The sequence below is a fragment of the Chelonia mydas genome, chromosome 16 (assembly GCF_015237465.2).
Source record: "Chelonia mydas isolate rCheMyd1 chromosome 16, rCheMyd1.pri.v2, whole genome shotgun sequence".
In the NCBI taxonomy this organism is placed as follows: domain Eukaryota; kingdom Metazoa; phylum Chordata; order Testudines; family Cheloniidae; genus Chelonia; species Chelonia mydas.
Genome location: NC_057857.1, coordinates 1,657,163 through 1,682,631, shown reverse-complemented (window position 1 = coordinate 1,682,631; position 25,469 = coordinate 1,657,163). Strand labels below are relative to the sequence as shown.

The window sequence follows — 25,469 nt, the reverse complement described above, 5'->3', positions numbered from 1 at the left end:
TTGCAGTGGGGGAGGTTTAGGTTGGACATTAGGAAAAACTTTTTCACTAGGAGGGTGGTGAAACACTGGAATGCGTTACCTAAGGAGGTGGTGGAATCTCCTTCCTTAGAGGTTTTTAAGGCCCAGCTTGACAAAGCCCTGGCTGGGAGATTTAGTTGGGGATTGGTCCTGTTTTGAACAGGGAGTTGGACTAGATGACCTCCTGAGGTCCCTTCCAACCCTGATATTCTATGATTCTATGAACACTTCTCCTTACCTCTTCCCTTACTTACATTGTTGTTGGGGACAGGTGCTCACCTGCTGAAATTCAGAGCTGTCAGTGCCAAGAAAATAAACTGACAGCAGATGTACAGGACTGCTGGGCCACCTCTTAGCAACCTAATTCTCGTCTCCTGGTCATGTGATATATGGGCAACACTATTGGCTAGAAACTGCAAGGTACAAAACTGGCTTTGTAGCATATTAAGAACATAAGAACGGCCATACTGGGTCAGACTAAAGGTCCATCTAGCCCAGTGTCCTGTCTTCCAACAGTGGCCAATGATAGGTGCCCGAGAGGGAATGAACAGAACAGTTATCAACAAGGGATCCATTTCCTGTCACCCATTCCCAGCTTCTGGCAAATAGAGGCTAGTGACACCATCCCTGCCCATCCTGGCTAATAGCCATTGATGAACCTATCCTCCATGAATTTATCTAGTTCTTTTTTGAACCCCGTTATAGTCTTGGCCTTCACTGTATCCTCTGGCAAGGAGTTTTGCGTTGTGTGAAAAAATACTTCCTTCTGCTTTAAATCTGCTGTCTATTAGTTTCATTTGTTGACCCCTAGTTCTTGTATTATGAGAAGGAGTAAATACAACTTCCTTATTTACTTTCCCCACACCAGTCATGAGTTTATAGACCTCATAGACATAAAGGTCAGAAGGGACCATTATGATCATCTAGTCTGACCTCCTGCACAATGCAGGCCACAGAATCTCACCCACCCATTCCTGCGAAAAACCTCTCACCTATGTCTGAGATATTGAAGTCCTCAAATCATGGTTTAAAGACTTCAAGGTGCAGAGAATCCTCCAGCAAGTGACCCGTGCCCCATGCTGCAGAGGAAGGCAAAAAACCTCCAGAGCCTCTTCCAATCTGCCCTGGAGGAAAATTCCTTCCCGACCCCAAATATGGCGATCAGCTGAATCCCGAGCATGTGGGCAAGATTCACCAGCCAGATACCCAGGAAAGAATTCTCTGTAGTAACTCAGATCCCACCCCATCTAACCTCCCATTTATGGCCATTGGGCCTATTTACCATGAATAGTTAAAGACCAATTAATTGCCAAAATAATGTTATCCCATCATACCCCCCTCAATCATATCCCCCCTCAGTCGTCTCTTTTCCAAGCTGAAAAGTCCCAGTCTTATTAATCTCTCCTCATATGGCAGCCGTTCCATACCCCTAATCCTTTTTGTTGCCCTTTTATGAACTTTTTCCAGTTCCAATAGATTTTTTTGACATGGGGCGACCACATCTGCATGCAGTATTTAAGATGTGGGCATACCATGGATTTATATAGAGCAGTGGACACCAACTTGTCAATTGTAATTGACTGGTCGATCCTGGAGCCTCTGCCAGTCAATCATGCTCTCCGGCCACTAAAAGTCCAGCAGCCCAGGGGGGCTCAGGAAGGCTGCCTGCCAGCCCTGACCCCACACCGCTCCTAGAAGCACTGGCTGCTGGCACATCTCTGCGGTCCCTCAGGGGGGAGATAAGGTGGCTCTGCGCACTGCCCCAACTCTGCGGAGCTGCGGGGATGGCGCTTGCAGGCGTGGGTAGTGGGTAGTGCATGGAAACCCGCTGCCCCCCTCCCCCTCAGGGGCCTCAGAGACTTGCCGCAGCACCTCCCAGCCAGAGCCTGCACCTCGTCCCCCTCCTACACCCCAACCACCAGCCCGAGCCCGTAGCCCCCTCCTGCACCCAAACTCCCTCCCAGAGCCCACATCCCTCACCCCCTCTTGCACCCCAAGCCCCCGCCCCATCCCGGAGCCCCCTCCTGCATCAGACTCCCTCCCAGACCCTGCACCCTTCACCTTCTCCTGCACCCCAACACTCTAGCCCAGCCTGGAGCCCCCTCCTGCACCCAAACTCCCTCCCAGAGCTTGCACCCCTCAGTCCTGTACCCCTACCCCCTGCCCCAGACTCAGCCAATGCACACCCCACAGTTGAGAATGTTACACTGATTTGTGACAATCCTTGAAGGATTTTGGATCTCTAAACCACAAATGACACTGATAAAAAGTAAAACTCATGAAATGTCCAGTGGATTCTATGAGACGAGGTGCAATGTGACCTTATGACCCCTGTATCAAACTCCTTCCCAGAGGCTGCACCCCGTCCCGCATCCTCCCCTTCGTCCCAGCCCGGTGAAAGTGAGTGAGGGTGGGGCAGAGCAAGCAATGGAGGGAGGGGGGAATGGAGTGACTGGGGCAGGGTAGATCCTGGGTTGATCTTAAATTCAAAAAGTGATCTTGTGCCTAAAAAGGTTTGAGACCATTATATTATGATCACCAAGTGGTCCAGCTATATTCAACTCTTGGACCAGATCCCGTGCTCCACTTAGGACTAAATCAAGCATTGCCTCTCCTCCTGTGTGTTCAAGCTGCTCCAAGAAGCCGTCATTTAAGGTGTCAAGAAACTTCATCTCTGCATCCCATCCTAAGGTGACATGTACCCAGTCAATATGGTGATAGTTGAAATCCCCCATTATTATTATTATTGAGTTTTTTATTTTAATAGCCTCTCTAATCTCCCTGAACATTTCACAGTCACTGTCACCATCCTGGTCAGGTGGTTGGTAATATATCCCTACTGCTATATTCTTATTATTCAAGCATGGAATTACTATCTATAGAGATTCTATGGTACAGTTTGGTTCATTTAAAATTTTTACTTCATTAGATTCTATGCTTTCTTTCACATATAGTGCCACTCCCCCACCAGCATGACCTGTTCTGTCCTTTCCATATATTTTGTACCCTGGTATTACTGTGTCCCACTGACTATCCTCATTCCACCAAGTCTCTGTGATGCCTGTTGTGACAGTGCCCCCCATAAGGCTTTAGGGAAATATACTTATGAATATATATATGAGACATAACTGGAATGTGTTTTATACTACATATGCCATGTAACATATCTATGTAAAGATTATGATCTACTGAATCTATTAATCCTATTTGTACGCATTTATCATTTTTGTATTCCAAGTTGTGAATATTGGCTGTGTACTGGCTTAATTTTTAAGTAACCTTTGTAAAGCATTTGGTCGGTTTCTTGAGAGAGGAATGTGCAAATGTGCAAATTAGGTGCCCAGTCAAGAAGCACTTAGCGAACAATGGATCTTGGAATGCTTCAATCCACATAAGAAGTCTACCTGAGGACGTTCAAGGAAGCATGTGAACCATGGCTGCTCCCTGTAAGTTCTGAGTCCTGCATGGACATGTGACTTGCCTGGGTGACTCCAAAACTCCATCTTGGAGCTGGACTTTGTATAGGAGAGAGGAGGGGGTGTCCACCCACAAGAGAAAGTCTATTTAAGCCCGTGGGAGACCCCTCCATTTTGTCTTCAGCTTGCTCAAGAGAGAGCTTCTCCACCCCCAAGAATACCTGAAAGAAACTGGAACAAAGGATAGTAACTACAGGGGGTGTGAGTGCTTGCTGGACCCAGACTAGAAGGCGGCTAGTCTGTAAAAGAGGCTCTTTTGGGAACAGAAGGCATGGTAATTCTGTGAGCATTCAGTAGAGAAGGGACTGGACACTGCAGGGCATGTTCCAAGCACTCGGGGGTTGCTGTGTGCCTACCACTGCCTGTACAGGGAGAGCAAGGCATGCAGAGGCCAGGAAGGCAGTGCTTGTGCTTCCAGAGGCTGGTGGTTTCAAGGAGCTGATCTACAGCAGGCACAGACAAGACTGCTTCATGCTAAGGGCAGGTAGTGGTAAGGTGCCTGACATCCCTGGATAGCCCTGAGGAGCATCACACCATGTTTTCATTGTATACCGCTAGGCACAGAGTCTTCATCTAAACATGCAATATGATTTATAAAGCACCAATTGCCAAATAACTTGTTCGCTGTTGCATGGACTTGACAAGTGATGTACATAATTAAAACATGATAACAGAACATAAAAACACCCTCTTAAAATTCAAAATGCAAGTATAAATGTGGGGCCAGCAATAGTTATATTTAAGACAGCTGGACAGTGGAAAGAGGAGGGAGATGGACTAAGATGGACAAGAGGGAGCAAGTTGCATATGCTAGGGATCAACAGAGCAAAGGCCTTAGCCCAATTGCCTGCTGTCCTAAAACACAATGGTGGGATCCCCAAAAGGCAGGTGGTATGTGAGGACAGCTTGGAATCATAACACTTGACTGTGACAATCCGTTGCCCTTCTGTAGCACCTTCAATCCAAGGATCTCAAATCAGCCATGAGAATTCATTACTTATAGCTGGGGCAAAACCAGGCAGCTGCTTAGGCCCGAAACCTGCAATAGACTCCACATGGATGTAAGGAACTGCCACAAGGAAACACATTATAGGATGAGGGTCACGGTGAGTAGTGTTGCTGCAGTGAGTACGATATTAGTTCCATGAAGTCTGTACTGGCTTCTTCTGTGGTACAACTCAAGGTTCTAACAAGTTCTATAAAGCACTACACAAAGCTACCTGAGAAACCCACCTCTCTCTATATATGATGCTGCAGGCTAAGATCACCTTCAGCACTCTTACATACAGTCTCTCTAAACTGCGGGAAGGAGGGTGTGACATCCTACATCTTGAGGGAGTGTCCTGTAACCCCCATATTCCTCATTTACATATAACTTGCATATAAAGCATGCCATGTGAAGTATCAGGGGAAAGGTTATGAACAGTTCGTTCGTTCTATCTATCACTTTAGTGTATATGAAGCTCCTCAGAGACAACAGCAAGGAAAGTAACCAACGCCCGGGCAGGGTGTCAAACAACCATCAACAGCCATTCTCCAGCAAGGGAGCTACAATGCAATGACTCACCTGCATAAGGCCGTGCCAGGGAAATTGCTCAACCTTGCCTGGAGACTCAGCAATACCCCCCCAGACATGCCTGGACTTGTGTTCTCCAAGCACATGGACTAAGGGTATAAAACAGAACACAGGGGGGCCATGCTTGGCCTTTCTCCTGCCCGCACCTATGCTACAAGCAACAAAGACACTCAGAAGAAGACTGAAGACTTCAACAGAAGAGATTAGCCCAAGTTTAAGGGACAACCCTGTATATTAAGGACTGCAATATCCAGTGGGGTGAGAAAAACTGCTTAATCTAGATGTTGCCCAGTATAATTGGATTGAGAGTTTAGACTACATGCTTATATTTTATTTATTTTGGCAACTAACTCTGACTTTTTCCTATCACTTATAATCACTTAATATCTGTCCTTTGTAGTCAATACATTTGTTTAACTGTTTATCTTAATTAGTGAGTTTGCCTGAAGTGGGGTAAATCTGCACAGGTTTGCAAAGGCTGGTGTATATCCACTTTCCACTGATGAGGCAGTTAACCAATTAATAAATTTGCAGTGCTCGTCTTGAACAGTGCAAGACGGTATATTCCTGAGGTACAAGGTTGAGAACTGGGGGGATTTGGCTGGTGCCTTTCTCTGTGTGATTCATGAGTGGCTCTGGGAGCATTCATGCAATCTAGCTGGATGTGGGGCTCCACATAGAATATCAGAATCATAGAATATCAGGGTTGGAAGGGACCCCAGAAGGTCATCTAGTCCAACCCCCACATGCGTTGGTCCCGAGTGATAACAGTGCCTGGAGCGGTTTGCTGCTTATCATTAACAAGACATTCTGAGAAACAGCGCAGGCTGGACACAGTTAAGGGGGCATAGTGGTCCCACAGTCCCAGACTGTACCCCACAGATCCCGTCACAGAGGGTTTGGAGGGCTCTGTTTTTGGAACCTGATTTTTCAACCAATCTGAAGGCATAATGTTGAGTCAGAATCTGTTGACCTTCTTGGCACAATGCTTTTACAGTGATAGTCATTAACATCTTAATACTTTCTCTCTGCAGGTCTTTATTGTTACCATGTCATGTGCCAGCAATGCCCCTCTGCCATGTACATTGGTCAAACTGGACAGTCTCTACGTAAAAGAATAAATGGACACAAATCAGATGTCAAGAATTATAACATTCATAAACCAGTCGGAGAACACTTCAATCTCTCTGGTCACGCGATCTCAGACCTAAAGGTCACAATATTAAAACAAAAAAACTTCAAATCCAGACTCCAGCGAGAAACTGTTGAATTGGAATTCATTTGCAAATTGGATACAATTAACTTAGGCTTGAATAGAGACTGGGAGTGGCTAAGTCATTATGCAAGGTAACCTATTTTCCCTTTGTTTTTTCCTACCACCCCCCCCCCCCAGACGTTCGTGTTAAACCCTGGATTTGTGCTGGAAATGGCCCACCTTGATTATCATACACATTGTAAGGAGAGTGGTCACTTTAGATAAGCTATTACCAGCAGGAGAGTGGGTTTGTATGTGGGTGGGTGGGGGGGTGAAAAAACCTGGATTTGTGCTGGAAATGGCCCACCTTGATTATCATACACATTGTAAGGAGAGTGGTCACTTTAGATAAGCTATTACCAGCAGGAGAGTGGGTTTGTATGTGGGGGGGGGGGGGGGGCGGGGGGGTGAGAAAACCTGGATTTGTGCTGGAAATGGCCCAACTTGATTATCATACACATTGTAAGGAGAGTGATCACTTTACATAAGCTATTACCAGCAGGAGAGTGGGGGTAGGAGGAGGTATTTTTTCATGCTTTGTGTGTATATAAAAAGATCTTCTACACTTTCCACAGTATGCATCCGATGAAGTGAGCTGTAGCTCACGAAAGCTTATGCTCAAATAAATTGGTCAGTCTCTAAGGTGCCACAAGTACTCCTTTTCTTTTTAGAGAGAGAGAAAGAGACAGACAGATATAGAGACACAGAAAGACAGAGGGACAAGGATGAAAGAGAGGAGAATGAAGGAGAGACTCAGCCAAGCCAAACAAAATTTTGCTTGAATGATTACATCTGTTGGAGAGTCCCCAGCTTGCTCACTTCCTTGCTGAGGAATTGTTTTAATTCTGTCTAGGAGGTTTCAAAAATTCCCAAGGAAAGCTTCACTGTACTCACTAAAACTCGGAACTGGCTGAACTTCTGTTGGGCTGAGTTTCTAGGGTCCTGCTACATTCATTGCAGCAAAACCTGAAAACTACCTTGTGCGAAATTTTTCTGAGGTAAAACAATGTAGAATGAAGACACATAATAATACTTATTTTAGTTTAGTTATCCCAGGAAAAATAAATAGTTCTAACAGTTTTTATCATAATGTCTGGTTAGCTGACTGCAAGGAATGTCAAGAACAGAATGGAAATGGATAACAACAAGTAGCTCTTACACTACTCATAAATTTAAAAAAATGAGATGCACGAGTCTATAATGAGGTGAATGCATTACAAGCCAGATTCTCAGCTCGTGTAAATTGGCATAGCACCATTTAAATCAAGGGACTTACCTCACCCATGACTCCAAGTCATCACCACATCCCTAGTCACATGGTTTCTCACTTGCTCTTAGAACAGGGGTGGGCAAACTATGGCACAGGGGCCGCATCCGGCCATCCAGCAGTTTTAATCCGGCCCTTGAGCTCCCACTGGAGAGCGGGGTTCAGAGCTTGCCCTGCTCTGGCACTCCAGCCGGGGAGCGAGGTTGGGGGCTTGCCCCGCTCCACATGGCTTCTGGAAACAGCGACATGTCCCCCCTCCAGCTCCTATGCATAGGGGCAACCAGGGGGCTCTGCACGCTGCCCCCGCCCCAAGCACCACCCCCGCAGCTCCCATTGGTCGGGAACCATGGCCAATGGGAGCTGCAGAGACAGCGCCTGCAGACGGGGCAGCGTACAGAGCTGCCTGGCCAAGCCTCTGCATAGGAGACAGAGGGGGGACATGCCGCTGCTTCTGGCAGCTGCTTGAGTTAAGCACCTACCGGAGCCTGCACCCCTGACCCACTCCTGCACCCCAACCCCCTGTCCCAGCCCTGATCCCCCTCCTGCCCTTTGAACCTCTCTGTCCCAGCCCGGAGCACCCTTCTGCACCCCCCACCCCAGAGCCCACACCCCCAGCCAGAGCCCTCACCCCTTCCTGCACCCCAAACCCCAATTTCATGAGCATTCATGGCCCACCATACAATTTCCATACACAGATGCGGCCCTCGCGCTGAAAAGTTTTCCCACCCCTGTCCTAGAATGTAGCTCTGGAACCTCTAGTGGTGGTACGAATTGTCAGTAGGGTAAATAGAACCTCTCTCACACACACACACACACACTTACTTTAAAGGAAAATTGTTCTTATGATAAATACAGAAACATGAAAACATGTATTTAAGTAAACATATGCAAACAGCATGTCTTGAGATAGCCAAGAGGGATCTGATTCCTTGCTGGAAAGGATGCATTTTTCTCCCGGAGGGGAGGAATATATGAGACTAATGGGATTTATTTCAGGTAATAAATCAAATTGGGGAACAAACGGGTTGGGGGCAAGTCTTTAGTGGCTTTCAAAATTCTGCAATCTGACTAGCTGTGCATTGGCCCTTTCAGTCTGTATTCTCTGGGAGAAACTTAAAGTCTGAGCTGTAGCAAACCAAGTCACAGAACTGACTCCCCCTTCCACATCTCCTCTGAATTTGTCCTCTGAATTTGTAACATTGCTTCATTCATTATAAAAAAAGGAAGTGTCATAGGGTTGAGTGACCCACAGAGCGTCTCAATTCTTACCTACAAAAGGAGATACAAGTAGTTACACAGTGAGCTTCAGTACTAAGTACAAAGACTTCTTCAAAGTGTACTACTTACACAGTCCGCAGAAACATCTGCTTTGCCTCGTTAGCAACTCTATGGATTTCTATTTCCAAATTTGAGGGTTGGGGGGAGGAAATGAGCTGTTGTAAAGATGCTACTGATGGAACTAGGAGCACAGAAAAGCCACAAAAAAGACTGGGACAAAAACTGACATTAAGAAACAAAGATACAAATCTGTGGTTTTGAAGCTGGCCATCTCCCCACCACAACCACATGCACTATTGGCATGCCACAGGTGTATACCACAGGAGAAAGTGGAAATGTGATTGCTAGGGGCGGGCTGGCAGTCCTGAATCCATAAAACATTCATCCAGAGGTGCATTTATGCCTCTGTTACATTTTCCAAAGTGTGTGTGAACTAACATCTTTGGAGATATTTAATCTCTTTGCTGCTGGCAGGAATTTTTTCCTTGTGCCAGCACTAACCACCATCTCAAAAAACAACCCACACCTAATTTGTCCTCACTTCAACACTTCCCATTGTGTCAGGCCTTCTATGTATCTATATTTTCGGTTGTAAGCCTGTTAGGGCAGGGACTATCTTTATATTTCTGTATTCTACAATCCAGAGCACAGGGTCTCTCAACTGTGCCAACAAGAGTTTTCTACGGAACAAACTCAAGTGACTGGCCCGTCTCAATACACCAGGGACATTCCAGCCACAAAGTGGGCTTACTTCCCCAGATAGGCCCATTACACAGTACTGGTCAGCATGTGGTTGTGGGAGTCACAAGAGGGCTACACAAAAATGCAGAAGCATTCTCATCAGGAGTAAAGTCACAAGCATTGTAGTAGGGATGCAAACTGATTGGGACCCTTTTTTAAAGGTCATCCAGATTTTTATTTTTAGCCATTTGCACAACATTTGAAAACTCTGAGCAGTTGTAAAATATTAACCCTATCTTTGAGATAGGAGGCCCCTTCTGCGTACAATGTTGCCCCACCCCTTGAAGAGATGTTTCTATTTTCTCACAGCGGGAATCATCATATTAAACACTAAGCAGCTGTATCTAGTGACCTTTCCACAATGAGGATGAAGGGATTTTTTCTGGAAATAAGGCTCACTGTCCAATGGTGGAAGCAGCTGAGATCAATGGAAAAGATGGCTGTAGGGCAGCCATAAGAGTCAGTGAAAGAAGGCCACCCAGCCAGTGCCTATGAAGGGCACCTAGCTGGCCCAATGAGAGACACCCGACTAATCAGGGAGACAAAAGGCCATCCACCCCTATCAGAGAGCAGACTGAAGAGGAGTGACTTGCAGGACAGGTGGAAGATTCACTTGGGAATATTAACTGAAAAAAACTCATCACCATCGAAGAGTCACTTACTGGTTTTTGCCTTGGGGAATAACATTCATCTCCAGTAAGCGCAGCCCAATACGGGAAAGACTCTCTGAGCAACAAAGCGGGAGAGCCCTTTAGGAGTAATAACAAGCAGCACATTTTTATGAAAAAGCAACAGGACCAGCATAAAATAAATCAGGGGTTTTGATTTAACAGGGCAAATACACTGAGCCCTCCCACCTGCTGCAAATCTCTGTGAGGAGCAAGATCTGGCTTCATATTTACCTAAATTGTCTGCCGTTCCCAGTTTCACTCTGAACTGGCCTAATGCCCTGAGGTTAGACTGTAGAACTCAGTCAGCTTTTGCACTCATATGACTTAAGAAATGGAATGTGGCCTTTTTTCCCACAAGCCCAGAGAACATCATAAAAGCTGAACTTTAGCCCCTTTTTGAGCAGGCAGTACAATAGCAAGGAGGATGCTGTCAATCCCTAGAGGCTCTACCACTGAAAAACATCACCAGTCTGAAGTAAAAGGTCAGTGGTTACTTAGGATCGCATCTCTTGTTTTCTTCAGTTTTTCCTCCTCTGTCAAAGGCAAACAGTTAAACATTCCCCCCTCCCTCCTTCTCAGAAATGCAGGAAGGAAGTGCTTGCAAAATAGTTTAATTTAAAAAATCCACAATCACACACAAAGAGCAACCACTGGCTTAGAACCTGGACAGAACTAGTTCTGTTTCTACGACCTCATAGTTCTTTAGAAAAGTAAAAATGAAACTTGATTATAGCAGTGTCATTCCCCTTGCTCCAAGTACAGGTGGAGGCTGTGTTTCTACTCTATTACACTTTTATTTAGGTGTAGATACCTCACATGTAAACATTTGAAACTGGTTGCTACAGTCACTTTCTTGTACTCCTACAGAGCACAAATAGCTGGGTGTTCTTTTTAAACTGAAGAAGTCACAGCCTATCTTGTGGAGAAGGTCTATGGAGTAGGGGGGAGATGAAAAACAGCAAACATGTTATGCTGATAATAGCCACTGAAGAGGACTAACAACCTCAGGTGTGGTACAAAGATACATTTCTGGTTCAAATCTGGCCCTTCTCAGTAGTGACCAAATTCTGTACCAACTGTTCTAACTGCTGTTTAGTTACTTGTGTCCAGTTTATTGCTGCAAGTGTCTATGACACACACAGCATCACTCCAATTTGCAGTCCATTTTCCCAGTCTAGTGGGGACCTGGCTGGATGTTGCTCAAGGCCATTTTGGTATAGCTGGGATTAGCCAGGTATTCTGAAATCCACTAATCTTATGCAGAAGAATATAAATGGGAAGAGACAGCTGTGGTCTTTCATCTTAGCTACCTCTGCCATGCACCAGGTAGCCAGCTGATGGTCCAACTGGTGTACAGACCCTGAAGCAATGAAAGGATATTCATGGAAGAATTCTCAGATATTGGTAGTTTATGCTCTGTGTCTTTGGGCATATCCTAAACATAAGCAGTCCATCCTTTAGGCTGGACTGACTAATTTGGTGAGTTTCAGAGCATTGCCTGTTCCACACCAGCATTAGCACAACAGCTAGTCAATTTCTTCAAGGCCTCAGAGAGGAATGAATTCCATGGATTTCTGTGTTTCTTATTGGTGCTGAGGCATCCTGTCTTCCCCTTCTAATCAGGATTATGACCCATAACTGGTGTTAGAAGAAGCTCTCAATTCCCCGACTGCTTCATACACTTTGTGACCATGAGAACTGGTGACTGTCATTCCCTTGAGATAGTGCATCTCTCTTGCCTGCAGTTTGTTCAGAATGCAGCAGCACTTTGACTCAGTGGTTTGAGTCAAACTATGATCATGTTACTCCTGCCCTGCGTTCCTCACATCGCTCGGCTAGAATGTGGTGGACTGATTTCAAGTTGGCAATGAGACACTGTCAACAAATCACATTTCTGCTGATTTCTTTTTACCCACTATTATCCTAAGTAATGCTTCGATAACTATAACTGAAAAAAAATGAAGATAAACCCTTTTTTCACTTTATTTAGGAACAAAGGAATTGCTAGACTGGCTCAGACCTGAGGTCCATCTAGCCCTGTATCCTGTCTTCAAGACTGGCCAGAACCAGATGCTGCTGAGGAAGGTTCAAGAATCTCTACAGTAGGCAGATTTCTGCAATTATAGCATTTTGTGTATTGCCCACTTTCATGGCTATATAGTCAGTTTAATAAAGGAGGGAGATGAAAACATTTACAAAACAGGGAAACAGGATTGTAAACCAACATGCATTGACCAGGGGCTGAGGCTGGGTAGGACCCGAAAATACTTTTTACTAATATTTGAAACTGAAATAATTTTAAACTGACACATTGTTTCTTACATCCCTGAGGGCTGTACAATCCTCTAATCACCTCCTCAACCCTCATCCTGTTGGCTATCCATGCTCCATGAGTCTCTGTATATTACTGCTATGTTCCAGGCCAGCACTTTGGATGTTGGTGCTGAAGGCTATGGGGTGTGGAAACTGCTCCTCTACGCAGACAGTTGTCTCAGTTCATTTTCCCCCACTAAAGAAACACCTCAAGATTCCTTTTGCGTTTCAGAGCTGTCCCTGTTATTAAATTACAACTATCCAATGCCATATTTCACTTTCTTGCTTACCCCAATCCATTTTAGCCTCTTCTTTAGTCATTGTACTCTTTTAATCAGCATTATCTGTATGTGTTTTAAGAGGATTTCTAAAAATATATTGTTATTATTTGTACTGCAGCAGCACCTAGAGACCATAATCAGGATAGGTAAGGGCCAGGGCTGGATTTAGGGGTGCCGTCATGATGTCAACTATGCGATTTTCTAGCCCAATTGGGCTATTTTTAGCTGTCAGTTGCTGGGGGATTTTGGCAGCTGTAAATCACGGTATTTGGGGCTATTTTGCTGCCCTGCTGCTGCTGGCCACACTGCTCGGATGTTCTTGGGAGGGAAGGAGCCTCCTGATCTGCCCCACCCCCTGCCAAGATGCCCCACACGCTGCTTGTTGTACGTCGTGGCTCCTCTCCTTACGTGACATTTGCAGCATGCGCAGAATTCTTGTCCAAGGAAAGCAGAATTTTTTTTCTGCAGAAAATATGTTGCAGTTCTGCCTTTTGCCCACCAGATGCCACTGTGGCACCAGAACAGCCTGAGCTGGCTGATGCTGACTGGTCTGGCAGGCAGTGGCAAACAGCTACCAGGTGGGTAGCTGATGCACTTTTTTCTCAAGTGAAAAGTCACATCAGCCTTCTGGGACCCAGTTTAGGAGGCAGAGAGGACCACACAGGGCTGCTGGGGGGGTGGGGTGGGGGGGTCACAGGATCATATGGGGACTCCGGAGGGGGGCTCCAGGCAGGGCCACATGGGAAGGGAGGGCACTGACGATGCTGTGCCTAGTCGCGCGTAAGGTGTAAATCCAGCCCTGATAAGGGCCCCAGTGTGCTAGGCACTGTACAGACACAATGTAAGTAGCAGACAGTCCCTGAACCAAGGGCTTACACTTGAAAACAAAACACCACAAGGAGATGAAACAAACAAATGGAGGAGAGTGGATGAGGCTAATAGTGGCAGGAACAGATTGTTCGATAGACTAGCTGGGTACACAGTCTTTTCCTCACTGCAGAGTTAGCTCAGGTTCTGGTATGGATGTTGCCCCAACCCCCTCTCATCCACATAAAAAATCCTCTAATCCAGGTTTCAGGATGCTTTAAGCCTGGGCTAGCAGGATATAGGCTTGAGCTCAGGTTTTGCTTCAGCCTGAGCTGAAAACCCACCTGCTCTGCAGTGAAAACTCAGGCTAATCAAGACCAGGGGTTGTTAGTCCTCCAGTGCTATCCCCCAATTCCATCTGAGCTGTACTTTCTTGTCTAATTCCTGCCTTATTCCACACTGTATTTTGGCCCCATGTTTGCCTGCTCAATTTCTGCTACACTTCCACAGAATCAGAGATGCCATCCCAGATGCCTTTGCCCATGGTGCCAGCTGGCCAGAAGCTGACACCAGCCTTCTGGTAAAGCTGTGGTGTGATAGTAAGACCCATAAGAGCACTTCTGCACAGGAGCTCAGGAAGGACAGACATGTTCTCCCAAAATACACTGTGAATGAATTTATAGTAGCCCAGTTTAATGCACCGCTAAGAACCCTGGGATATCCTGCCCAGCACACAGCTAGTACAGCACCATCCCAGCACACAGCTAGTACCGCACTACTGTAGATGCAGCCACACAGTTCCGGCATGGGTAGGACTTTCCCGTGGAGATGCTCCACCTGTGCTGGACTAGTCTTGGTTAGACTAGCCTTGGCTAACTTCTTAAAGTTGTAAGCCTTTTAATTGTTTTATTATTGGGGTACAACCACCCTGATCTCCTCAGCTGAGGCAGGGGGCTTTATACATAAAATAGTAACATAATGGGCTGTAATACTTTGGTCTAATTTTGGTCGATGGGTTTAGTGTGCAAGTGCTGGGTGGTGTTAGTGACCTGTGAAATACAGGAGGTCAGACTAGGTGATTTGATGGTCCCGTCTGGCCCTAAACTCTATGACTCTACCTAGGCCAGTGGGTAGAAAGGGCAGGATTCTCCTATACTAACCAGGGTTCAATAATACATAACAAGGCTTTAGAATATACCCTTTCACAAACTGCCTTCTACGAGTCTAACCTGGAAACTGTTTCATCAACACAATGAATTCATTCTCTGAGTACAGAGTTTACAGCATGTATTCACGTTTTAGCCTTGTTTAGACAAATTTGGCCGCCAGACAATTTTACTACTGCCAGTAATATATTGGGAACACTGTAAACAGAACTGCACTGAACCTTTTTAATAATGATGGCTCTTTCAGAAAGAACAAATGAAGACTGACAATCAACTAAAATTCAGTGGTATCATGGAAAGGCTGATAGTACACAGAAGACACCCTAGTTCAGGGGTTCTCACAAGAAAATTTTTGGTGGCCGCTCTGACAATTTTTCGTAAAATACTCAATTAACTTTAGGAAAAACAAATAAATATGCATATATACTTGTCCAAATCATTGTAATTTATTTATGTAGGGTTTTTTTGCAGACTCAATAATAAAAATAATGTACAGTTTTCTCTGTTCTTTACTGGACCTAAACAGAATAGAACCAAATAATGTGTTTTGCAGGTTCTTGTCCCTTTTTGTTGTTGTTTCTTTTACTTTTTTTTTGGTTGCTTACTTTTTTAAGACTTGCTAGCTAGTAAGTCTGTTTGTGTGAAAAGTGATATTTGTATTTTGTTAATATCACTTTTCACAGCAGCAGACTTGCTAGCTAGCAAGGAGGCAGTGAAAAGTGATATTAACAAACTTACAAATATCATTTTTCACAACAGACTTATTCAGCCCTGGCAATTCTGAGGGACAAATTAAGCCCTGGGTGGGGAGGTGGGTAGGGAGGCAGCTCGGGGCCAGGGGTGATGCAGGGAGTGAATCCAGGGACCAGAGCCCTGCGGCATGGGTTACTTGCTGGAGGATTCTCTGCACCTTGAAGTCTTTAAACCATGATTTGAGGACTTCAATAGCTCAGACATAGGTGAGAGGTTTATTGCTGGAGTGGGTGGGTTAGATTCTGTGGCCTGCATTGTGCAGAAGGTCAGACTAGATGATCATAATGGTCCCTTCTGACCTTAATATCTATGAGTCTATTAACTGCACAGCCGGTGAGTCCGCGGCCGGAGAACGCAGTGGGGGCCATGGGGGATGTGGAGGGGTGGTAAGCTTGGGTCTGGTAGTCACTGGCACATGGCTGGGGGTTGGGGTTGGATTGCATGGCCCCATGGGTGGAGTCCGATACCCTGTGGCTGGGGGTCAGAGCATAGGGCCAGAGCCTGGGGCCAGAGGAGGCAGCAGATGTGTGTGTGGGGGGGTGAGCCTGGGGCAAGGGCCGGAATTAGGGCTCAAAGCCCGTAGCCAGGGGATGGAGCCTGACACCACACGGCTGGGGCCTGCCACCCGCCACCCCAGATCTGAAGCCTGAGCCCCACCACCTGCCTGCTCCTCCAGCATTTGTGGCTCCAGAGTGGGACAGGGCCCAACCCCTATTGGCAGCCCTGGGAGGGGCCACTGCTTTGCTCCTCCCACATCACCATCAAGGAGGCTGTGGCCACAGGAAAAGCCCCCAGTGGCCGCATTTGAGAAATGCTGCCCTAGCTGATTTAGTTAGCCCCTTGCACTTGAATTCTTTTCTCCTACTCTAAGAACAGATGCTGAAGTTTTAATATATTCAAAAGTAGTTTTACCCCTAAATTTATACTTACCCAAATGCTCCTGATTTTCCTGAGCAGCCCCCAGCCTAGGCTTGATTAAGCAGATCTCTTGATTTAGAGACCTATATTACCCCAAAAGGGATTTATATTATAAAGAAATGTAAAATTGACTGTTGATTTGAGGCCTGGCCTAACAAAAGATGCCTAGCACTGTAGTATAGCATAGTACTGAGAATGTAGCTAAATACTGCAATGCGATTTCAGACACAAAATTAGAAATATGGAGCTTTTATGAAACAGAGTTTCATAAATGACTCTCCTAACCCTTTCTGAAAGAGAGCCACTGCCCCCATACCAGGGATGAGGTCTTCAGGTTCTCCGCCATATTTACTCCTTCTTTTAAGATGCTGCACTTCAGCCTTATATACCATGACTCTCATCACTGCCCTGCTCTGGAACCCATCAATATTACTGCTTGAATATCTGGCTGGGACATATGCTCTAGTAATATGATACTGACCAGTCACCTCCTACGCCTGGGTACTTCTGGGGAATTCTGTGCCACTGTGCAATGCAGAAATTAATATTGTGCGTGCAGAATTTCCTTTCCCCCACAAAATTGACTGCAGTGCTGCTAGCCACCACTAGGGGCTGCTGGACCCAGCAGAGCCCAGCTCGCACATAGAACACACTGCTGTGGGGAGGGAGAGGGAGCTTGAGGGTTCCCGGCAGCTGCTGTTCCCAGCATGACCTGAGGGAAGGAGAGGGCAGCGCGCAGGAAACTCCATGCAAACCTGGGACCGAGCATCAGGCTGTTTCTTCCTCTGGATTCCTGGGCTCTTGGAGATGGAGGGGGGTGTCTGGGCTGGGGGGCCACAACTGGGCTCTGGAGGGGAGGGGTGCGGGTATCTGGGCAAGGGGGGCCCCATATCTGGGCTCTGCGGGGAAGGGAGTACGGGTATCTGGGCAGGGGCGCCCTGTGGCTGGGAGGGGGTTCAGGTATATTGGCTGGGGTCCCCCACAGCTGGGCTGTGCAGGGGAAGGGGCTGTGGGTGTCTGGCCCCCCAGCTGGGCTTGGGGGAGGCAAGGGGGCAGAGACACAGGAACTGTGTTGTCATGGGGTTTCTTTAACTCTTTACTCCTGGGGGAATTTTTGTGTGTGTGTCTGTATTGTTACAGACATATTTGACAAGTATTTTGAAATAAATTACCAAAATAATTGAAACTGGCGTGATTATGTACTGTTGTTTTGACAAATAACATTTGCAGAATTTTTTTATTTTTTGGCACAGAATTTTTAAGTTTTTGGAGCAGAATGCCTCCTGGAGCCAAAGGCACCACTTCCATTGTGCTTCTGACCAGAAACCAAGCTCAGTTATTTTCTTGGCCTAAGACTGTATAAATTCTATTGACTTTTGCCAATGTAGCAACTAGTTTATTAAACAAATCTTATTCTTTTTTTTTTTTTAAGTGTCCTTTAAAGGAGAAAAGTTTAGTGACCAAGACATCTGGTTACAAAAGGAAGGGAAGAAAGTACCGAATAATCTCCGGTCACATGTAACTCACAGATTAATCTGGCTTGTATGTGAATTCCAGTGGTTTGGGATCATACAGCCTCCAAACTGTTTATGTGAGACATGTGTTTTTCCTGTTGTACTGCAGTAATTGTTTTGCTGATCCGGGTGATGGATGGTGGAGAAGGTTGTGTCTGGAAATGTGCTCAGAAGTCGACAGGAAGCTGAGAGGGCCCTTGCCAGGACTTCCTTCCTGTAGACAAAGGGAGGAGGGAATGGGGGAAAAACTTGGCTGTCTCTGACTCTGAGAAAAGTCTTACCATTCCAGCTGGATTACATTAAAATATTTTAAATTTTTCAAAAGATTAAAGTATCCTTCTTCTCTAACTCCTACCTAAGTGGTAGGCTCAGTGGGGCTTAGACAATGAATTGTATTGAGGTTCTAAAAGTTGCAATGCAGCTGTAGAAGCAGAATCAGGTGTTGGAAACTGAACAAATGGAGATCAGATTTCAGAGATTTCCAAACAGAATGTCAGCCTTATTTGCAACACAGCTGGCAAACCACAGGAACATAGGGATTTCCACAATGGATCAGACCCAACATCCATCTAGTCCAGAATCCTGTATCTGACAGTGGCCAGCACCAGACGGAGATGTAAGAACACCCCAGTAGGTACATGTGGGATATCATGCCCCCCATGAAGTTCTCATCCTGGTCTCTATTAGTCAGAGATTGGCTTAAGCCCTGAAGCACAGGGTTTAATATCCCTCCCCAAATTCTGCTGTCACTAATTATAACAACTTCAGATATTACTGAGCTCCATATAAATATCCAAGGCCTTTTTAAACCTTGTTAAGCTTTTGCCCTCAATGAGCAATCAAGGAGCATTCTGGCCAACTCCTCCACCTCTCTCAATGGAGACAAAAAAAGATTTGCTTAAGGAGCCTTCCCTTGCACAGAGTCATCCTAGCACATATTTGTCACAGACACTAAACTGTGATCCCTCGCACACTTAATTCATCTGCCCCCTATAAACTCCTACCATGGAGCCATCTTCCATCCACATCAACAAAAACACACAGAGGACACTCAAGAGTGGGAACTCTCACTCCCCTATATCAGTGGTTCTCAACCAGGGTTTTTTCTGTGGTGTGGTGTGTAGATGCTGGTGAGTATTTGCTTCAGGTTGGGGGACTGTCTAGAAGCGAGGACTGGCCTGCCTCCCAACGCCTGTGAGAGTGGGGGATCGTTTTCCAGGATAGGTTGTAGATCATTGATGATGCGCTGGAGAGGTTTTAGCTGGGGGCTGTACGTGATGGCCAGTGGTGTTCTTTTATTTTCCTTGTTGGGCCTGTTCTGTAGTAGGTGACTTCTGGGTACCCATCTCGCTTTGTCAATCTGTTTCCTCACTTCCCCAGGTGGGTACTGTAGTTTTAAGAATGCTTGATAGAGATCTTGTAGGTGTTTGTCTCTGTCTGAGGGATTGGAGCAAATGTGATTGTATCTTAGGGCTTGGCTGTAGACAGTGGATCATGTGATGTGTCCTGGATGGAAGCTGGAGGCATGTAGGTAAGTATAGAGGTCAGTAGGTTTCCAGTATAGGGTGGTGTTTATGTGACCATCATTTATTTGCACTGTAGTGTCCAGGAAGTGGATCTCTTGCGTGGACTGGTCCAGGCTGAGGTTGATGGTAGGGTGGAAATTGTTGAAATCCAGGTGGAATTCTCCAAGGGCCTCCTTCCTGTGGGTCCATATGATGAAGATGTCATCAATGTAGCATAAGTAGAAGAGGGGCGCTAGGGGACGAGAGCTGAGGAAGCATTGTTCTAAGTCAGCCATAAAAATGTTGGCATATTGTGGGGCCACGCGGGTACCCATAGCAGTGCCGCTGACCTGAAGGTATAAGTTTTCCCCAAATCTGAAATGGTTGTGGGTGAGGACAAAGTCACAAAGTTCAGCCACCAGGTGTGCCGTGGCCTCATCAGGGATACTGTTCCTGATCGCTTGTAGTCCATCCTCTTGCGAAACCAATCCCAGGAACCAGTCCCTGTAACAAACCCCGTTGCCTTCTCTGTCCCCATATCTACTCTAGCGACATCAGAGGACCCAACTACACCAGCCACACCATCAGAGGCTCATTCACCTGCACATCTACTAACGTGATATACGCCATCACATGCCAGCAATGCCCCTCTGTCATGTACATTGGCCAAACCGGACACTCTACGTAAAAGGATAAATGGACACATATCAGACATCAGGAATGGTAACACACAAAAGCCAGTAGAACACTTCAATCTCCTTGGACACTCAGATTTTAAAGTAGCCATTCTTCAACAAAAAGCCTTCAAAAACATTCTTCAAAAAGAAACTGCAGAGCTGCAATTCATTTGCAAACTTAACACCATCAATTTGGGCTTGAATAGGGACTGGGAGTGGCTGGCTCACTACAAAAGCAATTTTCCCTCTCTTGGTATTGACACCTCCTCATCAATTATTGGGAGTGGACCACATCCACCCTGACTGAATTGGCCTTGTCAACACTGGTTCTCCACTTGTAAGGTAACTCCCTTCTCTTCATGTGCCAGTATATATTTATGCCTGTATCTGTAATTTTCACTCCATGCATCTGAAGAAGTGGGGTTTTTACCCACGAAAGCTTATGCCCAAATAAATCTGTTAGTCTTTAAGATGCCACCAGACTCCTTGGTGTTTTTGTGGATACAGACTAACATGGCTACCCCTCTGATATGAGGATTTTCACTGTCACTATTGAAATGATAAAATTTCCTCATGTAGATAAAGTCAGGGACAGACAAACCCACCTAAACAAAAAAACCCAAATCAAAAACAAACAAACAAAAAACGCAGAAAGAAACAGACTCACTATTCCTCTCAAGGAAAAACCAAAACAACAAGTAGGCTGAGCTATCACAACAGCCTCTACTTTGAAAAAGGAATCTGACCCTCCCCCCGCAAAAAAGCCTCATCCACAAACAAAGAACTGGAAACAATGGAAACCATGAAAATAGCCCTCACATCAGGATAAGAACAGCTCTTTACACATCAAAATAAGCGCACAACTGAATAGGAGTCTGACACTTTATAGACACCGCTTCTAGGTTCATAGATTCCAATGCGAGAAAGGCCAACTGTGTTCATCTAGCCTGACTTCCTGCGTAACATAGGCCACATAACTTCCCTGAACTACTGTCTGTTTGAATTAGAGCAGATCTTTCAGAAGAACATCTAATCTTGATTTAAAAATTTCCAGCAAATCCACTACAACCCTTGGTAAACTGTTCCAGTGGTTAATTACTCATACTTAACATAGTTCTGAGGTCCCTCTTTCCTGCACAGGATTGGGACATGATGCCACTGTTTTTTATTACACATACACATGCATGTGTGCACACACACATCTATGCCTTTGCTGCACGTTACTTTGTAATCTAAATAGGAACTCTTTTATTAGATGGATAATTACTGCTGACACATGACTGAATAAAAGAAAAACTAGATGATGGATAAAACTGAATGATCACTTGTGTAAGGCATCGTAATTAAAACTGTACATTCTTGTGCACAGATGGGGGTTGTTGAAACACTACAATTGTCAAACATTTTTTTAGAATCAGAGTCTAATTCCCAATGTTCTGACAGCTGACTATTCTCAGAGAGTCTTGAAGGTCCAGTCGCCTTCATGGCACATTGTAAGATGCATTTGACTGGTTAGCACTTGATTCACTGTTTTTGTTTTATTCCTGTTTGGGGTTTAATTTTCTGACACTACAGAAATTAGTAAAACATGCACAAAGCAAATCTTACTGACCAATACAGATAGATCAGAGTGCCTGCACAGGCAGAAAACTCACCATCAGTGTGATCGCTTGGGCTGCTCTCTTGATTCATCCTTTCTAGATGGACACCAAATTAAAATGTTGAGCTAAAATGGTGCAGTCAGCGCTCCCAATTCTGAAAGGAAAAGTGCAGAGTTACTGCCCTGTGGAACCTTCACAAGTTTGGAAAAGGAAATTGTAAGTTTTCACTCCATAAATAAAGGGGTGTTTGACCTCGGCAAAGTAGGGGAGAAAGTGCTCTGGGATCTATTTTCTCATAGAAACTCCAGCACACAGTTTGAAGGATGAGGGCTCCTAAGGGCAGGGCTGGCCAACCTGAGCCTAAGAAGGAGCCAGAATTTACCAGTGTACATTGCCAAAGAGCCACAGTAATACGTCAGCAGCCCCTCATCAGCTCCCCCTCATCCCGCTCCGAGCGCCTCCCACCCACCAGCAGCCCTGCCAATCAGCGCCTCCCAATCAGCTGTTTTGTGGAGCGCAGGAGGCTGGGGTGGGGGGAGGAACGAGGGCATGGCAGGCTCAGGGGAGGGGACAGGACCTGTGGCAGAGCCAGGGGTTGAGCAGTGAGCACCCCCTGACACCTTGGAAAGTTAGCGCCCATATCTCCAGCCCTGGAGTCGGTGCCTGTACAAGGAGCTGCATTTTAACTTCTGAAGAGTCGCATGTGGCTCTGGAGCCCCAGGTTGGCCACCCCTGCCTAAAGGTATATCTACACTGCAGCTGGAAGATGTAATTCCCTGTGAGGGTAGACACAGGCATGCTAGTTCTGCTCAAACTAGCACCTAAAAATCCTACCTGACATGAAGTTGGGCAGCTAGCTAGTGCCTGCTTGGTCATGCTGCTGTTTTTAGGCACTACCTCAAGCAGAGCTAGTGCACACAGATCTAGCCAAGCTGGGAATCATATCTTCCAGCAGCTGTGTAGACACATGCTGCATGAGGAATTATTAATCTAAACCCATGGTGGAAGACAGCACAACATCAGATGAGCACATCATCTCAATTATTCCCACATATTCAACAATGCAGCTTGATTTCTACATCAATGTAACATTAAATTTTAGGTTCATATTTCAGACTCCAGTGTAAATCAAAGCCTCATCTTGAATGTTATCTGTTTATTTGTCCCCATTAACAAAAACAAAACCTACATAACTTTACAATTTTGCAAACTGTTGATACAACAATCATATTTGCATCATTGTTACACTGCCCCACCTCCTTGTTTGCTCATCCATCCATTCATTACATCTTGGCTGTGGCTGGTCTCCTGAGTCCCAGTCCACTGCCTTAACTACATCCTTCCTGCTGACTCATATTAGAAGATTGTTTGTCAGGAATGAAATTCCCCTCAAGAATACCCGGATTTAGTGTTCTTGTGAACAGCAATGCACAGAAGCCTACAACTATACTAGGAAAGAGAAGGGATTTAAGTTATTGGATAACCTGTTAAAGGCTTACTTCAGGTATGTGTACTTTTTGAGTGTTATAAATACGATCCATGTGAAGTGAATGGTAGTCTCATGAGCACTTCAGAGGACAACATGCAACCCTAGAAGATGACTTCCCCAGGGTTCTAGTGAGATATAAACATCACTCTGAGGGTGTCACTCACAGTTTACAGTGTCACCAGAAACTGACAATAAAATTATAGGTTTCAGAGTAGCAGCCGTGTTAGTCTGTATCCGCAAAAAGAAAAGGAGGACTTGTGGCACCTTAGAGACTAACACATTTATTTGAGCACAAGCTTTCATGAGCTACAGCTCACTTCATCGGATGCATTCAGTGGAAAATACAGTGGGGAGATTTATATACACAGCGAACATGAAACAATGAGTGTTCCATACACACTGTAACGAGAGTGATCAGGTAAGGTGAGCTACTACCAGCAGGAGAGTGGAGGGGAAAAAACCTTTTGTAGTGATAATCAAGGTGGGCCATTTCCAGCAGTTGTCAAGAACATCTGAGTAACAGCCGGGGGGGGGGGGGGGGGGTAAACATAGGGAACAGTAGGAGGGGAAATAAACATGGGGAAATAGTTTTACTTTGTGTAATGACCCATCCACTCCCAGTCTCTATTCAAGCCTAAGTTCATTGTATCCAGTTTGCAAATTAATTCCAATTCAGCAGTCTCTTGTTGGAGTCTGTTTTTGAAGTCTTTTTCTCGGAGAATTGCGACTTTTAGGTCTGTAATCGAGTGACCAAAGAGACTGAAGTGTTCTCCGACTGGTTTTTGAATGTTATAATTCTTGACGTCTGATTTGTGTCCATTTATTCTTTTACGTAGAGACTGTCCAGTTTGGCCAATGTACATGGCAGAGGGGCATTGCTGGCACATGATGGCATATATCACATTAGTAGATGTGCAGGTGAACGAGCCTCTGATAGTGTGGCTGATGCGATTAGGCCCTATGATGGTGTCCCCTGAATAGATATGTGGACACAGTTGGCAATGGGCTTTGTTGCAAGGATAGGTTCCTGGGTTAGTGGTTCTGTTGTGTGGTGTGTAGTTGCTGGTGAGTATTTGCTTCAGGTTGGGGGACTGTCTGGAAGCAAGGACTGGCCTGTCTCCCAAGATCTGTGAGAGTGATGGGTCATCCTTCAGGATAGGTTACAGGTCCTTGATGATGTGTTGGAGAGGTTTTAGTTGGGGGCTGAAGGTGATGGCAAGTGGCGTTCTGTTATTATCTTTGTTGGGCCTGTCCTGTAGTAGGTGACTTCTGGGTACTCTTCTGGCTCTGTCAATCTGTTTCTTCACTTCAGCAGGTGGGTATTGTAGTTGTAAGAACGCTTGATAGAGATCTTGTAGGTGTTTGTCTCTGTCTGAGGGGTTGGAGCAAATGCGGTCGTATCGTAGAGCTTGGCTGTAGACAATGGATTGCGTGGTGTGGTCAGGGTGAAAGCTGGAGGCATGTAGGTAGGAATAGCCGTCAGTAGGTTTCCAGTATAGGGTGGTGTTTATGTGACCATCGCTTATTAGCACCGTAGTGTTCAGGAAGTGGATCTCTTGTGTGGACTGGTCCAGGCTGAGGTTGATGGTGGGATGGAAATTGTTGAAATCATGGTGGAATTCCTCAAGGGCTTCTTTTCCATGGGTCCAGATGATGAAGATGTCATCAATGTAGCGCAAGTAAAGTAGGGGCATTAGGGGATGAGAGCTGAGGAAGCGTTGTTCTAAGTCAGCCATAAAAATGTTGGCATACTGTGGAGCCATGCGGGTACCCATGGCAGTGCCACTGATTTGAAGGTATACATTGTCCCCAAATGTGAAGTAGTTATGGGTGAGGACAAAGTCACAAAGTTCAGCCAGCAGGTTTGCCGTGACATTATGGGGGATACTGTTCCTCACGGCTTGTAGTCCATCTTTGTGTGGAATGTTGGTGTAGAGGGCTTCTACATCCATAGTGGCCAGGATGGTGTTTTCAGGAAGATCACCAATGGATTGTAGTTTCCTCAGGAAGTCAGTGGTGCCTCGAAGATAGCTGGGAGTGCTGGTAGCGTAGGGCCTGAGAAGGGAGTCCGCATAGCCGGACAATCCTGCTGTCAGGGTGCCAATGCTTGAGATGATGGGGCGTCCACGATTTCCAGGTTTATGGATCTTGGGTAGCAGATAG

General features: G+C 45.7%; 1 protein-coding gene across 9 annotated transcripts in view; it reads right to left on the bottom strand.

Moving 5' to 3' along the window:
* Positions 1 to 25,469, bottom strand: part of EXD3 (exonuclease 3'-5' domain containing 3) — a 523,135-nt gene that overhangs the window by 414,290 nt on the left and 83,376 nt on the right. For 5 of the 9 annotated variants that reach the window (XM_043530801.1, XM_043530800.1, XM_037880019.2 and 2 more), the window contains one exon: positions 21,872 to 21,971. The exons of 3 other annotated variants lie outside the window; for them this stretch is intronic. In XM_043530801.1, the coding sequence (XP_043386736.1) occupies positions 21,872 to 21,908 (37 nt within the window). In that variant the 5' untranslated portion in view covers positions 21,909 to 21,971. Of the gene's footprint in view, positions 1 to 18,047; positions 18,249 to 21,871; positions 21,972 to 25,469 lie in introns of all 9 variants that reach the window. One more of the 9 variants, XM_043530804.1, reaches the window with a different exon arrangement.